The sequence below is a fragment of the Carettochelys insculpta genome, chromosome 2 (assembly GCF_033958435.1).
Source record: "Carettochelys insculpta isolate YL-2023 chromosome 2, ASM3395843v1, whole genome shotgun sequence".
NCBI classification, from domain to species: domain Eukaryota; kingdom Metazoa; phylum Chordata; order Testudines; family Carettochelyidae; genus Carettochelys; species Carettochelys insculpta.
Window position 1 is genome coordinate 279,482,601 of NC_134138.1, and position 16,873 is coordinate 279,499,473.

The window sequence follows — 16,873 nt, forward strand, 5'->3', positions numbered from 1 at the left end:
AGCTGAGTTGGTCCAGCCAATGAAATGGTTCCACTGGCTAAAAGCTTGCCCTTGGCGGTGTGGCTCCTATCCTGAGTGCAGCCCCCCAAGCAACGCTGCCACTGCTCTGGGGGGCACCGGGGCAGGGAAATATCCTAGGTCTTTCTCGGCTGGGTCTGCAGGGTGGTTCGCGCCGATCCATAGTCTATGCAGACTGAAGGATGCCTACTAGGGTGGTTAGAATCTGTGGGGCATCTTTCAGATGCGGGAGAGATGCTGGAGCCAGGAGGTCTAAAACTTTTTCTCGATGTGGCCCACATCTTTAATACATCGTGTCTTGTGGACGACCCCTCCCCTACTGGCAGCCACCTAGCCTCAACTCCCCTCCTGCTGGTTGTACCACAGCTGCAGCAACTGCTTGCCTGCAAAAATGATGTTAGGAAATGCGGTAGATCCCCAGTTATCTGACACAATGGGGACCAAGTGGTGGTCGGATACCCAAAAATGTCAGGTAACGGGTGGGATGGGGGTTTGCAGATGAGGAGCCAGAATGGGGGCTGCCTGGGCCCCTACTGAAATGGCAGCTAGCTCCCTGGGGCAGGATGCTGGCTGCCGTGGAGTGGCTCCCAGGGAGCTGAGATCTGGCTGGTCCTGGGCTGGAGCACCAGCCAGCGCGGGGAAGAAGAGCCCCGGGGGTAAAATGGAGTGTTTGATAACTAGGGGTCGAATAATGGGATTTGCTTGTATTAAAGTTTTCTTATTACTCTGCTGCTGGCTCCTGGTTCCATTTGCCCTCTTATGTAGGAGCAGTTACTACTGAAGCCATATCTGGATGGCGATCATTTTCAAGCAGAGTGCCACAAGGCTTGGTTCTGAGGCCCGGTGTTCTTCCGTATCTTTATGAATGACCTGGATGAGGGACTGTTTGTAGATGACACAAAACTAGGGAGAGAGGTAGATACGTTAGAGGGTAGAGAGAGAATCCAGAGGGACCTGGATAAATTGGAGGACTGGGCGAAAAGAAATCTGATGCGGTTCAATAAGGAGAAGGGTAGAGTCCTGCACCTGGGGCGGAAGAATCCCAAACATTGTTACAGGCTGGGGACCGACTGGCTCAGCAGCAGTACGATGGAAAGGGACCTAGGGATTATGGTGAATGAAAGGCTGGATATGAGTAAACAGTGTGCCCTTGTAGCCAAGAAGGCTAGCAGCATACTAAGGTGCATTAGGAGGAGCATTTCAAGCAGATCTAGAGAAGTAGTTATTCCTCTCTATTCAGCACTGGTGAGGCCACATCGGGAATACTATCGGAGGGGTAGCCGTGTTAGTCTGGATCTGTAACAGCAACGAAGGGTCCTGTGGCACCTTATAGACTAACAAAAGTTTTCAGCATGAGCTTTCGTGAGCACAGACTCACTTCATCAGATGCTGCATCTGCTGAAGTGAGTCTGTGCTCACGAAAGCTCGTGCTCAAAACTTTTCTGTTAGTCTATAAGGTGCCACAGGACCCTTCGTTGCTCTATCGGGAATACTGTGTCCAGTTTTGGGCCCCCACCCCAGTATAAAAAGGATGTGGATTTGCTGGAGCAGGTTCAGCAGAGGGCAACAAAAATGATTAAGGGGCTGGACCACAAGACTTATGAGGAGAGGCTGAGGGATTTGGGCTTGTTTAGTTTACAGAAGAGAAGACTTAGGGGTGATTTAATAGCAGCCTTCAACTTCCTGAAGGGGAGCTCTAAAGAGGAGGGTGAGAAACTGTTCTCAGTGGTGTCAGATGGCAGAACAAGGAGCAATGGTCTGAAGTTACAGGAGAGGTGTAGGCTAGATATTAGGAAAAGCCACTTCCCCAGGAGGGGGTGAAGCACTGGAATGCGTTACCTAAAGAGGTGGTGGATTCTCCATCCCTTGAGATTTTTAAGTCCTGGCTGGACAAATTCCTGGCTGGGATATCTTAGTGGGGGTTGATCCTGTGTGAAGCAGGGGGGCTGGACTAGATGACCTCCTGAGGTCCCTTCCAGCCCTAGGATTCTATGATTCTAAGACAGCTGGTCTTGGCTCCTATTTTTTCCCTGCTTTTTCTACAGGTCATCAAGTTCTTCCTTCCAGCAAAGAGTGTGTCTTGTTTTAGAAAGAAGGTGGAGGTAGCACTGTGGGACCTGTGGACTCTTCTCAAATCAGGAATGGCCCATGGACCACAGTTGGAGAACCTGCTGGCTTAGGAGATGGGTGGAGTTTGCTGGGCTAGTAGTTTTATGTCTTTGTGCCATTTTATCTTTCCACACTGGGCAAAGTAGATCTGAAAATCTCAGACCCAAATGTGGGCTCCCAGGGCACAGTTTGCTATGGAATCAGGGTTCAAAGCAGAAATGAGCCTTAGAGTTCATCTTTCAGCCTCAGCCTCTGGAACCTCATTACTTTTATGTGCTTAATTTCTCCATGTGACTTCTGCACAATATCAGGTGGATACTCAATGGGGTTTTAGGTATGCCTTCAAGAAGGATAAAGTTTGGGTCCCACAAAGCATTGAGCAGCTTCCAGCATCTGAACAGCTGTTGGTCTTTAGAGCTGATTGTAACAAATAGGAATGTGCTCCCAATTCTCTGTCTATGTCTTTCCATTCACACAGGCTCCAGAATGGGACCTGGGGTCCCAGCACCCACTTTGTTCACAGCCCCATGTGGTCCCCAGACAAGCTTGTGTGAGAGAAACCCAGCTGCAGACTGCGGAGATCTCCCTGACGCTCGTGGCTGCCATCCAAGCCACGGAGAGGAAGGTGGATGCCCATGCCATCCGATTGCTGAATCTGGAAGGGAGAACAGGGAGAGCAGAGAGGAAACTGATCGGTTGTGAGAAAACTGTGGTGGAGTTTGGGAACCAGCTGGAGAGTAAGTGGGCCGTGCTGGAGACTCTGATCCAGGAGTACGGGCAGCTGCAGAGGCGGCTGGAGAACATGGAGAACCTGCTGAAGAACAGGAACTTCTGGATCCTGAGGCTGCCGCCAGGTACCAAGGGAGAGGTGCCCCAGGTAACTCCCAGCTAATTAGATCAGACTAATAGTGGGGAAGAATGATGAGGTCATGAAGTCTGTTTACGCACAGGCACAGACGCACGCGCACACACGCACACACACACACACACACACACACACACATGCTGGATGTACTACCCCGTCCAGCCGAGACAGCTGTGCACATATTGAACTGATCAATTGTTTTCTGGCCAAGAAAAGGCATCTGCTAGAAATCTAGGTATTGTGTGATCTCTCCACTTCCCGTTGTGTTCACACATACCAATCTCTGCACCTCCCACTCACTCTGAGGTGCAGTGAACTCTTTGGAGCACAGAATAACGTAAAGTCGAATGTTTGTGTGACACTGGCTCTATAGACTCTAGTCCAGACTGGGACCGTGGGGGTGAGGCTGTCACACCACCAATAACTGGGCTGGAATCGATATCTAGAAATGGCTTGAAAGTGGCTTTGAGTCATCCTTCGCCTTTGGTCTCCTGGCTAGTTCATAAGAACGGCCATACTGGGTCAGACCAAAGGTCCATCCAGCCCAGTATCCTGTCTGCCGACAGTGGCCAGTGCCAGGTGCCCCAGAGGAGGTGAACTGAAGACAATGATCAAGCGATTTGTCTCCTGCCGTCTGTCTCCAGCCTTTGACTAAATGGCTAATAGCCATTTATGGACCTAACCTCCAAAAATTTATCAAGCTCTGTTTTAAACTCTGTTAGAGTGCTGGCCTTCACAGCCTCCTCCGGCAAGGAGTTCCACAGGTTGACTGTGCGCTGTGTGAAGAAAAATTTTCTTTTATTAGTTTTGAACCTACTACCCATTAATTTCATTTGGTGTCCTCTAGTTCTTATATTATGGGAACAAGTAAATAACTTTTCAATATTCACTTTCTCCGCACCATTCATGATTTTATATACCTCTATCATATTGCCCCTCAATCTCTTTTCTAGACTGAAAAGTCCCAGTCTCTCTAGCCTCTCCTCATATGGGACCCTTGATCATTTTAGTTGCCCTTTTCGTGAGGGCTTTAAAAATCCCTCTTTCATTTTAAGCCATGGCATTGTGGGAGGCCTACGCGGACAACAGGGAAACTGGCCAGTTTTGCAGGGGAGCTGGTAAAGGTGAGACAGCACAGAAGTGTTATCGCAGGCACAGAGCGAACAGGCTGAAAAGAGAACAGAATAGTTCCTCCCCACACACTCCCCCATCCCGTTTCTTTCCGTTGTGAGCTCTGTATGTGTTGCACGCTCAAAAGGAAGTGTAGCTTTTTCAACCTGAGGGCACTGCTTTAAGAACAGAGAGCGATCCTGACTTGGATCAGAGACGTGCACCGGGCTGGGAATCTGGAGAGCTGGAGTCTGTTCTTATGTCTGCCCCTGACCTGCTTGGTGACCTTGAGCAAATCCCTTCCGTTCTCAGAGCCTTTTTGCTCTCCCACCCTTTGTGTGCCTCATGAGCAGCATGGGGCAGAGGCTCTCTTGGGGGGGGGGGGGGGGGTGTGTGTGTGTGTGTGTGTGTGTGTGTGTGTGTGTGTGTGTGTGTGTGTGTGTGTGTGTGTGTGTGTGTGTGTGTGTGTGTGTGTGTGTGCGCGCGCGCACAGCACCCAGCACGTGGGGGCCCTGAGCACAGCTGTGGCTGCCAGTCATAGAAATAATGGAAGGGGAGCTAAAGAGCTGGTATAAACCAGCCTAAGAGGGCACTGCCAAGCCCTGGTCACCCTGTTCTGCTCCTTTCTAACCCGCAGTCACTGAAAGGAGGATAAAGCCCCTCAAAGCAGGGGGCTGCGTGTTCTTCACTGGCACATGCTTACCATGTGACAGCAACGCTACTGCTGGCACTGCATCCTAGGGAGATTTCCCCTCCTCAGCAGGGCCCAGGGGGACGAGGCGCTTTCATGGATCCAGCAGGGGACAGAGAATCCCAGGAGGAAACAGGTCTGGACTGTCACACTGGTACTCACGTCCCGTAGCACCTGCCCTGATGAGCGGTGCCATGGGCTTCAGTGGAGCCCACAGTTCTGTTCGCCTTGACGAAGGGCATCAGAGTCCAGCCCTGGGTAATGAAAGGGGCTGAATCGCCTGATGACGTCCATTTCTTTTTCTCTGTGCGAGCTGATCTGAGCCGTTTGCTCAGTACAGCGCTTGGAATGGTGGGAGGACACACGCTTGTGGGTTAAATGTTCTCCCTACTTTTACATAGAGCATCCTGTGCTCCAGGGGTGGCGGCTGCCTGGATAACTTGACAGCTGCTTCTGAGCATGCAACGCTTGTGGTTCCAGGTCCCCATGACATTTGATGATGTCTCAGTCTATTTCTCCGAGCAGGAGTGGGAGAACTTAGAGGGCTGGCAGAAGGAGCTGTACAAGAATGTGATGAAGGGGAATTACGAGGCCCTGATCTCGCTGGGTAAGGATCCGTTTGCTCTCTCAGAACCTGTGACTGCTGAAATACCAGGCTAGCTCTGGGGGAGGGAGATTCACAGCTCTTTGCCTGCCCGTGGCTGGTGCACAACTCATGTGAATTTAATGTTTTCTCTGCAGCCTCCATCCTTTCCCTGGCAGTTTGGAGGTGCTGCAGGGCTGCTGGGTCGGGCAGCTCTGATCCTCTTTTGAATGCAGTGGTGGTGTTGGTTCAGGGGGTTCCCACTCCTCCCACTGCAGACCTCACAGCTGGCACCTTGCTCAGCATTTTCTTCAGAGGTGCTGGGGAGAATGGGCCCTACCCAAAGCACACAGGCGCCTGTGGGGCACAGGCCTCATACAGCATCTGATCCCACAGTGCTGCTCACGCTCCCCTCTGTTCCCTGCAGCAGGGCGAGGCAGCCGCATGCCATGAGTCCGGGCAGTGTCCCAACAGCCAGCCCTTGCTGCTGCATAGGGAGCCATCATGTGAGCTGAGCCCAGCTGGAACTAGCAGGGTGGGGAGCGCAGGGCTGCTGGGCCCTGTTTGCCTCCATTCCTCTTTCCCCTCTCCCCATCGCCTGCAGCAGGGTGGGTCTGAAATCCTTCCGGAGCCATGTAGCCAGGGAGTCCCTGTCTCTTTCAGACTACGCCATCTCCAAACCCGACATCCTGTCCCAGATCGAACGGGGGGAGGAACCGTGTGTCAGGGGGCAAAAGGACTCGGAGAGGACAGAGATCCCTCCGGAGCCCTGCTCAGGTGAGTTACAGGCAGCCTCAAAAGAGCTTTCTGGTTAGAGGTGGGGAGGGAGAGAGAGGGGTGGGGAGGGAGGGCAGTGTGCAGAGCTGGGAGGGGAGGGAGGGTGGTGTGCAGAGCAAAGTAGGTGGGCTGAGCTGGGTGGGGACGGTGGCAGGCCAGGTGGACGGTGTGCAGAGCAGGTGGGGAGGGGGTGGTGTGCAGAGCAGGTGGGGAGAGGGGTGGTGTGCAGAGCAGGTGGGCAGAGCTAGGAGGGGAGGGGGGCAGTGTGCAGAGGAGGTGGGCGGAGCTGGGTGGGGAGGGTAGCAGGCCGGGTGGATGGTGTGCAGAGCAGGTGGGGAGAGGGGTGGTGTGCAGAGGAGGTGGGCAGAGCTGGGTGGGGAGGGGTGGTGTGCACAGCAGGTGGGTGGAGCTAGGAGGGAGGGGGCGGAGCTGGGATGGCGGTATGCAGAGCAAGTGGGCGGAGCTGGGTGGGGAGGGTGGGGCATGAGCAGTTTAAATGGGCAGAGCTGGGTGGGGAGGGCAGCCATGTGGCGCAGGTGGGTGTGGGGGGGCAGCAGGGGGCACAGGTGTCCAACGGCCCGTTGCAGAGACAGGAAGCAGGAGTGGGAGAAGGGCAGTCCAGTCCAGTCCAGGAGTGCACGGAGCTATAATTCTCAAGTTGGGTCTGTGGGGCCCCACACCTGAGCCCCAGGACCCTCATAGGGCTGTAGTCAGGAGCTGGGGCTGAAGCACTGATCCTCAGCACCCCGCAGGGCACTGATCCTTGGGGCCCTGAGCCCTGGTGCTCTCTGGGGCAGCTGCCATGAGTCCAGGGGCACAGTTGAGGGCTTGCAGGGCATTGCCTCTCCCCCACTGCAACACAAGAGCACAGCAGCCCTGGGAGCAGCTCCACACCTCTCCTGCATTCTCTTGCCCCGCCCCTGGCAGTCTGGGCAGCCTGGGGCAGCTACAGCTCCGCCTTCTGCCACGGAGAGATCAGCAGCAATGTTCTCTCATCTCCTGCTGGGGCCCATGCAGAGCCCCTCGGCTGCCCCCTGCCCTGCACGCGGCCCCTCGCAGAGCCCCTCGGCTGCACCGTGCCCTGCACGCGGCCCCTAGCAGAGCCCCTCGGCTGCACCCTGCCCTGCACACAGCCCCTCGCAGAGCCCCTCGGCTGCACCCTGCCCTGCACGCGGCCCCTCGCAGAGCCCCTCGGCTGCACCCTGCCCTGCACACAGCCCCTAGCTGTGAATGTAAGAATGGCCATACCGGGTTAGAACTAAGGTCCATCCAGCCCAGTCTCCTGTCGGCCGATAACGGCCAAAGCTGTGTGCCTCAGAGGGAACGAACAGAGCAGTGAATCATCCAGCAGTCCCTCTCATCACCTATTCCCAGCTCTCTGGTTCGGAGTCCAGCGTTACATCCTCTCTTCACTAGCTGGGACGTTGTTTTCTTGGAGACTACTCCGTTAGGCCCGGGGGCAGCCTGAGGAGCCAGGAGTTCCTGTCCCCGCCTGCCCCTGGGCCTGTGTTGAGAATCCAAGCGCTGCCATTTCAGCAGGTTGCCTGCCTTCCTGGCCTGCGCAGTGAGTGCTGTTACTGTGTTCTTTGTCCTGCAGCAGACAGTGCTGTGGTGGTCAAAGAGGAGCAGGAGATCCCCGAGGAGGAGCCGGAGAACTTGGAGCTACAAAGATCGTTACTGGAAATGGGGTTTTGCCCATGTCCGGCGCAGGGAACGACCCAGGAGGAGTGGTGCCCTGAGAGGGAGCCAGCAGACCTGCCTGGAAATGGCCCAGAGGAGCCCCCTGTGCCAGAGATGGACCTCCGGGAGCTCAAGCCACTGCGTGAACCCTTGCAGAGCCCTGCGGCAGGGGGGATGTTCCTATGTGCCGAGTGTGGGCAGAGCTTCCGCAGCCGGCAGCATCTCACCCTGCACCAGCGGGGCCATGTGGGAGGAGGGGCCTGCCCACCGCAGCCTGGGGTGAGGGCTGCCCTGGAACATGACCCCCAGCCCCTCCCTGGAGCCCAGGCGGGAGGCAAACCCTACAAGTGTTCCGAGTGCGAGCGCAGCTTCTGCCACAAGTCCAGCCTGCGGAAGCACCGCCTGTCGCACAGCGGGGAGCGGCCCTACACCTGCGCCCAGTGCCCCAAGAGCTTCAGGCAGAAGGTGAGCCTGGTGCTGCACCAGCGGGTCCACTCGGGGCAGAGCGAGGGCTCCTTCATCTGCACGCAGTGTGGCCGCTACTTCAGCCACCACTCCAACCTGACGCGCCACCTGCGCATCCACACGGGCGAGCGGCCCTACAAGTGTACCGAGTGCGAGAAGAGCTTCACCCGCAACCAGTACCTGGTGGAGCACCAGCGCATGCATGCCGGTGAGCGCCCCTACCGCTGTGCCCACTGTGGCAAGAGCTTCCGCTACAAGCGCTCGCTCTACTACCACCAGAACAGCCACGGCAGGAAAGGTGTCCCCCTGCAGGCCTGGCTGGACCCTGGGCCGGGCAGAGGCCACGTCAGATAACATCACGGCCACAGGCCAGGCTTTACAGGGGGCTGCCTCCCTCCGAAAGCACCGCCTGGAGTTCCAGCCAGCTGGACAGCAGCCTGCACAGCCGCGCCTCTCTCGCCGGTAGTGCTAGTGGAAGGAAGCTGTGGCGCGAGTGCAGCCTTTTGTCGGGCTGGCTTTGCAAATGGAGGAGGCTGAAGGTCTGTGTTCCGGACTCAGGGCCAGCAGGTCTTAGTCATGAGGGAAGGGTGAAGAATGTGTATGGGGGGGCAGGTAGTTTGAGGGGAACATGGGGCCCTCCTAGCCCCGCCTCCACCACGTTGCAGAGAAATCGGCGCCCAGCCCCTGCGACTGAGTGGCAAAGGGCCCCGACACCATAGGCCCTGAGTCCCCTAGAAGAGGTGGCCGTAAGGGTCCTGCCCGGTCCCATGGGATTGCAGCTGGGCTGGGCTCGGGAATGCCTGCCCCAGGCAGGGCCAGCAGGGATCCCCTGGCTCAGTCAGCTCCCACATTTTGCCACCTGGTTGGAGGCTGCGGGTCTGTGGGACCCGTGTGTTCCCATTACCGGAGGCTGTGCAGTGATTCTCCAGTGAGCCCATCCTCTCTCCTGCTGGGAATTCCTTCCCTGATGGGCTCCACCAACCTCTATGCAGTGCTGAGCCTCCTTGCAGTTCCTTTCCCCACCTGCCTGCTGGGGAGCCCTGGATGCTCTCCTGGGACACTGTTCCCACCAGCCCTTAGCATGCTCTGGTCCTGCCAGGGGTCAGCTTCCCAACTCCAATGAGCAAAAGCATGTCCTCCCTGCGAGGCCTCCCAGGACCCACTTCCTGCTCCAAAGCTGTAGGCCCCCTTGAGCCTGCAGCATCTCCCTGGAGTGCCAAGCCCCTAGTCTGCCAAACGCTCACAGGAGTCGCAGACAGGCTGCTTCCTGAGAAACAGCCCCCCAGCCCCGCTCTGCCCAACTCCCCAGACTCCCTCAGGTCACAGCTCTGCTTCCCACCCCGTGCTTGCGTGGGTTTGGCGGGAAACAGGCTGAGGCTGTGACTGGGTAGAATCCTAGATTAGGGCTGGAAGGGACCTCAGGAGGTTATCGAGTCCAGCCCCCTGCCTAAAGCAGAATCAACCCCAACTCAACCTTCCAAGCCAAGACTTTGTCAAGCTGGGACTTAAAAACCTTCAGGGATGGAGATTCCACCACCTCTCTAGGTAACGCATTCCAGCGCTTCACCACCCTCCTGCGGACACAGTTTTTCCTAATAGCCAACCTACACGTCTCCTGCTGTAGCTTCAGACCACTGCTCCTTGGTCTGTCAGGTGTAACCACTGAGCACAGCCTCCCCCCTTGGAATCCAGCCCTCTCGCTCCCTTCTGGGTCCTGGCCAGAGCTCGTCTGGGGTTTGCACATTTTTGCAGTGTCTCCACTGTGGTACCACTCCCTGCCTGCCCCATGGCTGGAGAGCTGTCCCTGCCCCATCCTGTGCCACCCCCCACTACTGTTCTGCCCCTCCTTTCTGTAGGCCCCCCCCACTTCCCCCATCTTTTCCCTCCTCCCCCATGAGCGGTGTAAGCTGTGGGTTTGGTTAGCTGTGTTGGTGTTGGCTGCTTAGACTGTGAGCCCTTTGAGGGCAGAGGCCTCATCTTCTGTCTGCTAGTACTTAATAAATAATGATTACTTCCCTTAGGGTGCAACTAGCATGTCTGGTTTGACAGAGAGCACAGGTAACCCTAACACAGCCTAAGGGGGCTGGAGACATGGCTTGGGTGGGGCCTGCTTTCAGGGGGCATGAAGCAGTGGAGTGGAGGGTTGGGCAAATATTGGAGAACAGGGAGTGGGCTCTCGACTTGGGAAACCCAGAAGCCCGCCCGGGGTTGGCTGGACAAGGTGAGAAAAAACAACTGTTCAGGGGAAGAAGACGGCAAGGGTGGTACAGGGAGGGAGGGAGGACACATCATGGGGCTTGGGGGACCCTGGCATAACACGCTGAAGCTTGGTGGGGAAAAACTGACAAGTAGCCCAGGGATTTGGTCACCCAGGCCAGTGTTTCCCAAATGCTGCTCTGTGAGAGAATCCCACTACAGTAGGTGGCTCCTCTGTGGCTCCCTGCCCTGCTGCTGACACTAGAACTAAATGTAATTGGTTTAACAGCTGGCAGGAGGGATCTGGCCATTAACACAACTGAATTTAATTCCATTATTTCAGTGGCGGCAGGGCAGGGAGCTGTAGAGGGCCCCTCTCTTGCCCTGCTACCTGAGGGGTCACACCCCTCTGGTGGGCGGGGCTCAGCTCACCCCGGCGGGTGCGACACCACGCCAGCCTTCCTCCCAATGGGTGCACGTTGCCACTTGATCTAGGCTCCCCAGCCAGCACCATGGGTGGGTTAATCCGAGGGGCTGGTTTGGGGCTGAGAAGTGTTAAGCCTGGAGGGGGCTAAAGCTTGGGGATGAGGGGAGGAGTTGAGGGTTGGTGAGCTCCATCTTGCACCTGACCCTGCAGCCGCAGCTTCTGAGCAGGAAGACCTCACACTTGGACATGTCAGCACCAATTTTGACTTTACCGCTAGACCAGGGATCCACTCAACCTGGTATTGGATGGAGTGGGTCTGCATCCAGCCGAAGCAAGAGACACACATGATCTGCCCATGAGGACCCCCAGGGGCCCATGGCCTTCCTGTGGTTCCCCAGGCCAGCGATGCCTGCGCGGTGCTGCAGACAGGGACCTCGGAAGAGGTCATCCGGGAGTTGGACGCTGAGGAGTTTCTGGATCTCAAAAAACAACAAGAAGTCTTGTGGCACCTTATAGGCTAACAGCTATTTTGGAGCATAAGCTTTCGTGGGCAAAGACCCGCTCCACCAGGTGCATGAGTGGGGGTGGTGGTTTCAGAGGGGTATTGAGAGAGTGGGGCCCCGGCGAGAGGGAGGCCGGAGCTGACAAGCTCTGTGCTGCAAGGTGGAAATGGCCCAGTATCAACAGCACTTATCAAAAGAGGGCAAAACAAGTCAGATCAGACGGGGGCTGTGAGCCTCTGTCAGAGTCTAATGGGGAGACATTCGCACCCGGCGCCGGGAAACCGCCTTTGCCAGCTGCGAGCCGCTCCCAGTCTCTGCGGAACCCGCGGTTAATGGAGTCACGTTTGCAGATAAATTGCAGCTCAGCGATCTCTCTCCATTGCCGAGACGGGAATCCCACCCGGCGGAGGCCGCGGGCAGAGCAGCTTCGGCGCAGCCCTGCCGGGAGCTGGAGCAGTCCCGGCTTCTGAGGGGCAAGAGCCTCTTCCCCGGCCGGCCCGGGTGTCGGCAGAGCCCGCGCCGGCTGCTCACCCCCAGCCCATGGCTCCGGGGGGCGGGCCGGGGCCGCCATCCCCGCCGGCAGGGGTCGCTGCCGCCCGCTCCCCGCCCCGGCAGCGGCGGCCTGGCTTCCTGCCGCCGGCCGCGCTCGCTGCTCCGGAGAAGCCCGGCGCGGCCATGGCCGAGCGCGCCGCTGCCCAGGTACGGCCCGGCCCGCCGGGGGCTCCCGGCCCTTAGCCCCGCGCCGCCTGCAGCGCGGCGGGGCCGCTCCCTGCCCGGCCCGGCGCCTCCGCGCGGCGGCGGGTGTCCGAGGCCCCCAGCACAGACCGGCGCCTTTGCCCTCCCCCCGGGGCGCGGGTGGGACACGGCCCCAGCCCTGCGGCGCCGGAGACTCACCACCTCGCGGGGCGGACCCCGTCTCCCCCCGCGGGAGCTCCGGGGCGCTGGGGGGCGCCCAGGTGCGACAGGGCGGCGCCCAGGTGCGACAGGGCGGCGGGGGCGTCTGGGGAAGACGCAGGCGAAGGCGGCGGCCCCTCCGTGGCTGTTTCTGCGGCAGGAAGTCGAGCGGCGCCTTGTAGACTAACACGTGCGGGTTAGTCCCTCAGGTGCCGCGAGACGTCTTGTTGTTCTGGCAGGTGCAGACTAAGGGGGCGACCTCCCTGTTGCTTGTTTCCGCAGTAACCGAGAGGGAGCGGGGCGAGTCCGTGCACTGTCAGAGCCAAAAGCCGTCCGGCCGCACTTTAAAGACTAGCTAAGTAATATATGAGGTGAGCGTTGGTGGGACGGACCCACTTCTTCGGACCACAGACCACAGCCACACCGGAACAGACTCGGTAGTTACGGCACAGAGAACCAAACATTGAGTCTGTTCTGGCATGGCCACGGTCTGAAGAAGTGGGTCTGTCCCACAGAAGCTCACCCAATAAACTGTTCTGCCAGTCTCCAGAGCGCCACCCGACTGCCTCTTCGTCCGGATGGCACACAGACCAGCAGGGCTGCCTCTCTGATACTATTTATAACAGCATTTCCTCTTTATGTTTGGTTCTCTGTGCCGTAAATATTGAGTCTGTTCTGGTCTGGCGATGGTCCGAAGAAGTGGGTCTGTTCCACGAAAGCTCACCTAATACATTATTTTGCTAGTCTTTAAAGTGCTACTTGACTGCTTTTTGTTTTGTTTCCACAGTGTCGGCAAAGCATCTGCAAGAAGTCCTGTGGGACCTTAAAGATTTAACAGATATTTGGGCAAAACAAAGCAGCAGAAATGTGACACTTTAAAGACTAACAAAATGATTTATTCGGTGATAAGCTTTTGTGGGGCAGACCCACTTCTTCAGATATTTTGGACCATAGGCTTTTGTGGGCAAAGACCCGCTTGGTCAGATGCATCTGAGCTTTCTGATGAGGCAGGTCTTTGCCCATGAAAATTTATGCTCCAAAATATCTGTTAATCTATAAGGTGCCACAGGACTTCTCATTGTTTTTGCAGATACAGACTAACATGGCTCTCTCTCTGCCCCTCAGCACCAAAGATGTAGTAACAGTACAATGAACAGCTGTAAAGTGCCAGGGATCAGTGCAGTTATTTCACTGGTTTAAAAACAGAAAATAGCAGGCAAGTCCAGGGTGGGCAGTACGCAGACAGTGGGCTGGATGTGGTTCGCCAGGGTGGCCCAGATGGTGTTGCTTCCCACAGCTCCCATTGGCGGGGAACAGCAAACTGTGGCCAATGGGAGCTGTGGGCCATTGTACCTGCAGGTACTCAGGTGAGCAAAGCATCTGGCCTGGTGGGTCATGAGTGTGAGAACCCTGCTTTGGGCTAAGAAATCTGCCCATCCTTTGTACGTCAGTCAGGAGTGGGTGCTTACCTACATGGGTATCAGATGCTTTTATACTGATATCAAAGTGCTGGGAGGGTATGGGGTCGGGGGGCTGCAGTTACTAAACTGATTTGTTTAAATTGGTGCAATGAACTTATTAGACGAGTGCTAGAGAAGGGTCCCTAGGCTCCTGACCTTAACTTTTTCCTTTTCTGTCCTTGCACATGGGGTCAGGAATGGGACATGGAGACCCCTCACTTGGTTCCTTTGCAGCCCCACATTGTCCCAACTACTGAGATCTCCCTGTGGACAGTAGTGGCTGCAATTCAAGCCCTGGAGAGGAAGGTGGATTCCCATGCTGCGCAGTTACTTAGTCTGGAGGGGAGAACAGGAACAGCTGAGAAGAAAATATCCCACTCCGAGAAAGGAATGATGGCATTTTATAGCCAACTGGCCATGCTGGGAACACTGAGCCAGGAGTACGGGCAGCTGCAGAGGCGGCTGGAGAACATAGAGAACTTGCTGAAGAACAGGAACTTCTGGCTCCTGAGGCTGCCGCCAGGGACTAAGGGGGAAATCCCCAAGGTAACTGTATTGCAGCTGGTGTTGAAGGGGAGCTAGAAAGCCTTGACGCTGGATCAGACATTGAAAGGGGAGGTGAAGAGAAATGCATCTTTTTGGTATTGTCAGTGCTGTTCTATTTTAATGTAATTTGTACTGTGTGGTTTTTCCTGCTCCACTCACTGGCTGCTTCCATCCTTGCTTCCCAAGTTATTTGGATTCTGCTCTGTCACTGCTTCTCCAGGCAGTTGGATTTCTGTGGAGCTAATTGGAATAAGGCTTTCTGTCAAATGTGTTCAAGGAGAAGAAACTTGAGAAATGATCAGGCATCTAAAATGGCAGAAGTGCTGCATTGCCCTTTGAAATCTCTTTTCCGTGAGGAAAAACACAACTGGATGTTTGAGCAGTGAAGAGGCAAGGAAGGCCTTGATGTATATTTGAAACAAATGTATATATTTAAAAAGCTACTGATAGATATGTGAAACAAATTTCACAGAAGGAGGCTATATTATATATCTCAGCAGGTCCAGGTATTATGAATTCTAAAACCTAGAGGACCAGAAGAGATAAGTTTTGTAGATAAACAAAGGGGTGTATTTTGCCACATAGATTTCCCCCCCCCCCTTTTTTTTTGGGGGGGGGGGGTTGATTCATACCTATCTCACCTGAATTATTACACTTCAACAAAGGCTGCGCAAGCACACTGAGATAATATGACTAAAGACTTCTTGTGTGATTGAGGGTTTGAAGGACAGGGCTTTTGCACTGGCTTAATACAAAGCCTTTAACTTAGTGTATTGTATTTGTATTTCAGCTGTTAACTTAGCCTGGTTGGGTGCTGGCACTGTTACCTGGGCAGAAAATGGACGGAAGGCCCATAAGCAAGGGGGAAACCCCAGTTCAGAGAATATTGTCATGTTAACATCATGCTTTGTTTTGTATCAATAGGCAAGGGGTTGAAACGGCTAATCCTTGTGATTTCAGGTGCCAGTGACGTTCGACGATGTTTCTGTCTATTTCTCCGAGCAGGAGTGGGGGAAGTTGGATGATTGGCAGAAAAACTTTTACAAGAACGTGATGAAATGCAACTATGAAGCATTGATCTCGCTGGGTAAGGATCTGTTTTCACACAGCTGTTCGAATGTCCGTGATCTCAGAAGTAAACAGATCGGCTGTGGTTCTGGGTCAGTCTCTCATCCCTTTGTTTGCTGGTGAATCAGAGTGGCACAAAAGGCTCGTTCGTAATGGGATACACAGCCCTTCGCATGTGTTGCTGGTTCCACTGAAGCCGAGCCTGGCAGCAATTGAAGGATGGCTCGTGCTGGTGAGCTCAGGATTGTAGTGGCCCTGTATCTGATCACAGAATTTTGGCCCTTCTGACTGGTGGCAGTATGAAGAGACACGAAGCACGGAATGTACCCTAGAGATGGTCCTTCTGGGACTGGATCAGGACTGGGGGAGGAGATTAAGCTTGCAGTACTGTTGCTAGTGGTGGTGTTGCCATTTCCTGGATAAAGGCCTTCAGCCAGCAGGGCTGTGTGGCAGGCACCTTTCACAAGCAGTCAGGATTACAGTGGAGCAGCACTTGCGGTCTCTACTCGCTCCTTCCATTCAACAGGGAACAACCAATCTGCCGTGATTGCTCCAGCTGCAGCTTTCCAGCTCTGTGTAAAGCTTCCACGTAGTTGTGTATGTTCCGCCTGTGCACTGCGGTGCCTGCTCCCTCGTGGGCAGTGCCGTTGCCATTTGAATATCCCAGGCCTGCTCTGCATTGTCAATGTGCCACGGCACTTCTGCTGTTGGAATAGGCAGCGAGCTGTGACTCGCAGTGGTGGTGAGTGCAGACTCAGGTGCTCGCAGTCTTTACATCTGACGAAGCAGGTCTTTGCCCACGAAAGCTTATGCTCCAAAATAGCTGTTACCCTATAAGGTGCCACAGGACTTCTTGTGGATTTTACTAGGTAGTGCTGGACATCCTTGCTCTACTTTTGGGTCATACTCCCAGCTTTTAAAATTCTCCCAATGTCACCAACCTCTAGGTCTAAAAACTCAGCAGAGCGAAGAATATCATAGTCAGCAAACAGATGCACAGCAAATTTTACAGCTTTATTCTGTTGTGCCTTTGGATGGTTGAATTCAAGGGAGGACAGTGCTGCTGGCTGTGAACTACCCTCCGGGGATGGAGGGAGAAGTTCCTCATTCCTGTTTGTCATTCCCAGATTGGTTTAAAATCACTCTCATCTTACAGTAAAATTCAATGCCTACGAGTAACTCTCCCACCTCTTCCTGTCCTCTCACATGAACAGACTACGCCATCGCCAAACCGGAGCTTCTGTCCCGGATTGAACGGGGGGAGGAGCCGTTTGTGGGGGAGCAGGAGGACTCTGTGGAGCGAGAGGGCCCAGTGGATCCCAATGCAGGTGAGTATGTTGAGTCTCATAAGACCCTTTGCTGACCGATGTAGGAGAGGCGGATGGCTCGGTGGTTGGGACGCTAGGCTAGGACTTGGGATGTTCAGGTTGGCTTCCTTCTCTGCCACTGGATTTCTTTGTGACCTTGGTGTCTCGATGCCC

At 55.4% G+C, this 16,873-nt stretch overlaps 2 protein-coding genes across 2 annotated transcripts in view; both read left to right on the forward strand.

The window, feature by feature from the left end:
- Positions 1 to 10,308, forward strand: part of LOC142008350 (uncharacterized) — a 39,223-nt gene extending 28,915 nt beyond the window's left edge. Inside the window, exons 8-11 of the mRNA XM_074985529.1 lie at positions 2,606 to 3,004; positions 5,274 to 5,400; positions 6,040 to 6,153; positions 7,751 to 10,308. Of these exons, the coding sequence (XP_074841630.1) occupies positions 2,606 to 3,004; positions 5,274 to 5,400; positions 6,040 to 6,153; positions 7,751 to 8,652 (1,542 nt within the window). The 3' untranslated portion in view covers positions 8,653 to 10,308. The remainder of the gene's footprint in view (positions 1 to 2,605; positions 3,005 to 5,273; positions 5,401 to 6,039; positions 6,154 to 7,750) is intronic.
- Positions 10,309 to 12,060: 1,752 nt separating this feature from the next.
- The window catches only part of LOC142008351 (uncharacterized), a 37,647-nt gene continuing 32,834 nt past the window's right edge, over positions 12,061 to 16,873 (forward strand). The window contains exons 1-4 of the mRNA XM_074985531.1: positions 12,061 to 12,123; positions 13,974 to 14,324; positions 15,285 to 15,411; positions 16,607 to 16,720. Coding sequence (XP_074841632.1) covers positions 12,100 to 12,123; positions 13,974 to 14,324; positions 15,285 to 15,411; positions 16,607 to 16,720 — 616 coding nt within the window. The 5' untranslated portion in view covers positions 12,061 to 12,099. The remainder of the gene's footprint in view (positions 12,124 to 13,973; positions 14,325 to 15,284; positions 15,412 to 16,606; positions 16,721 to 16,873) is intronic.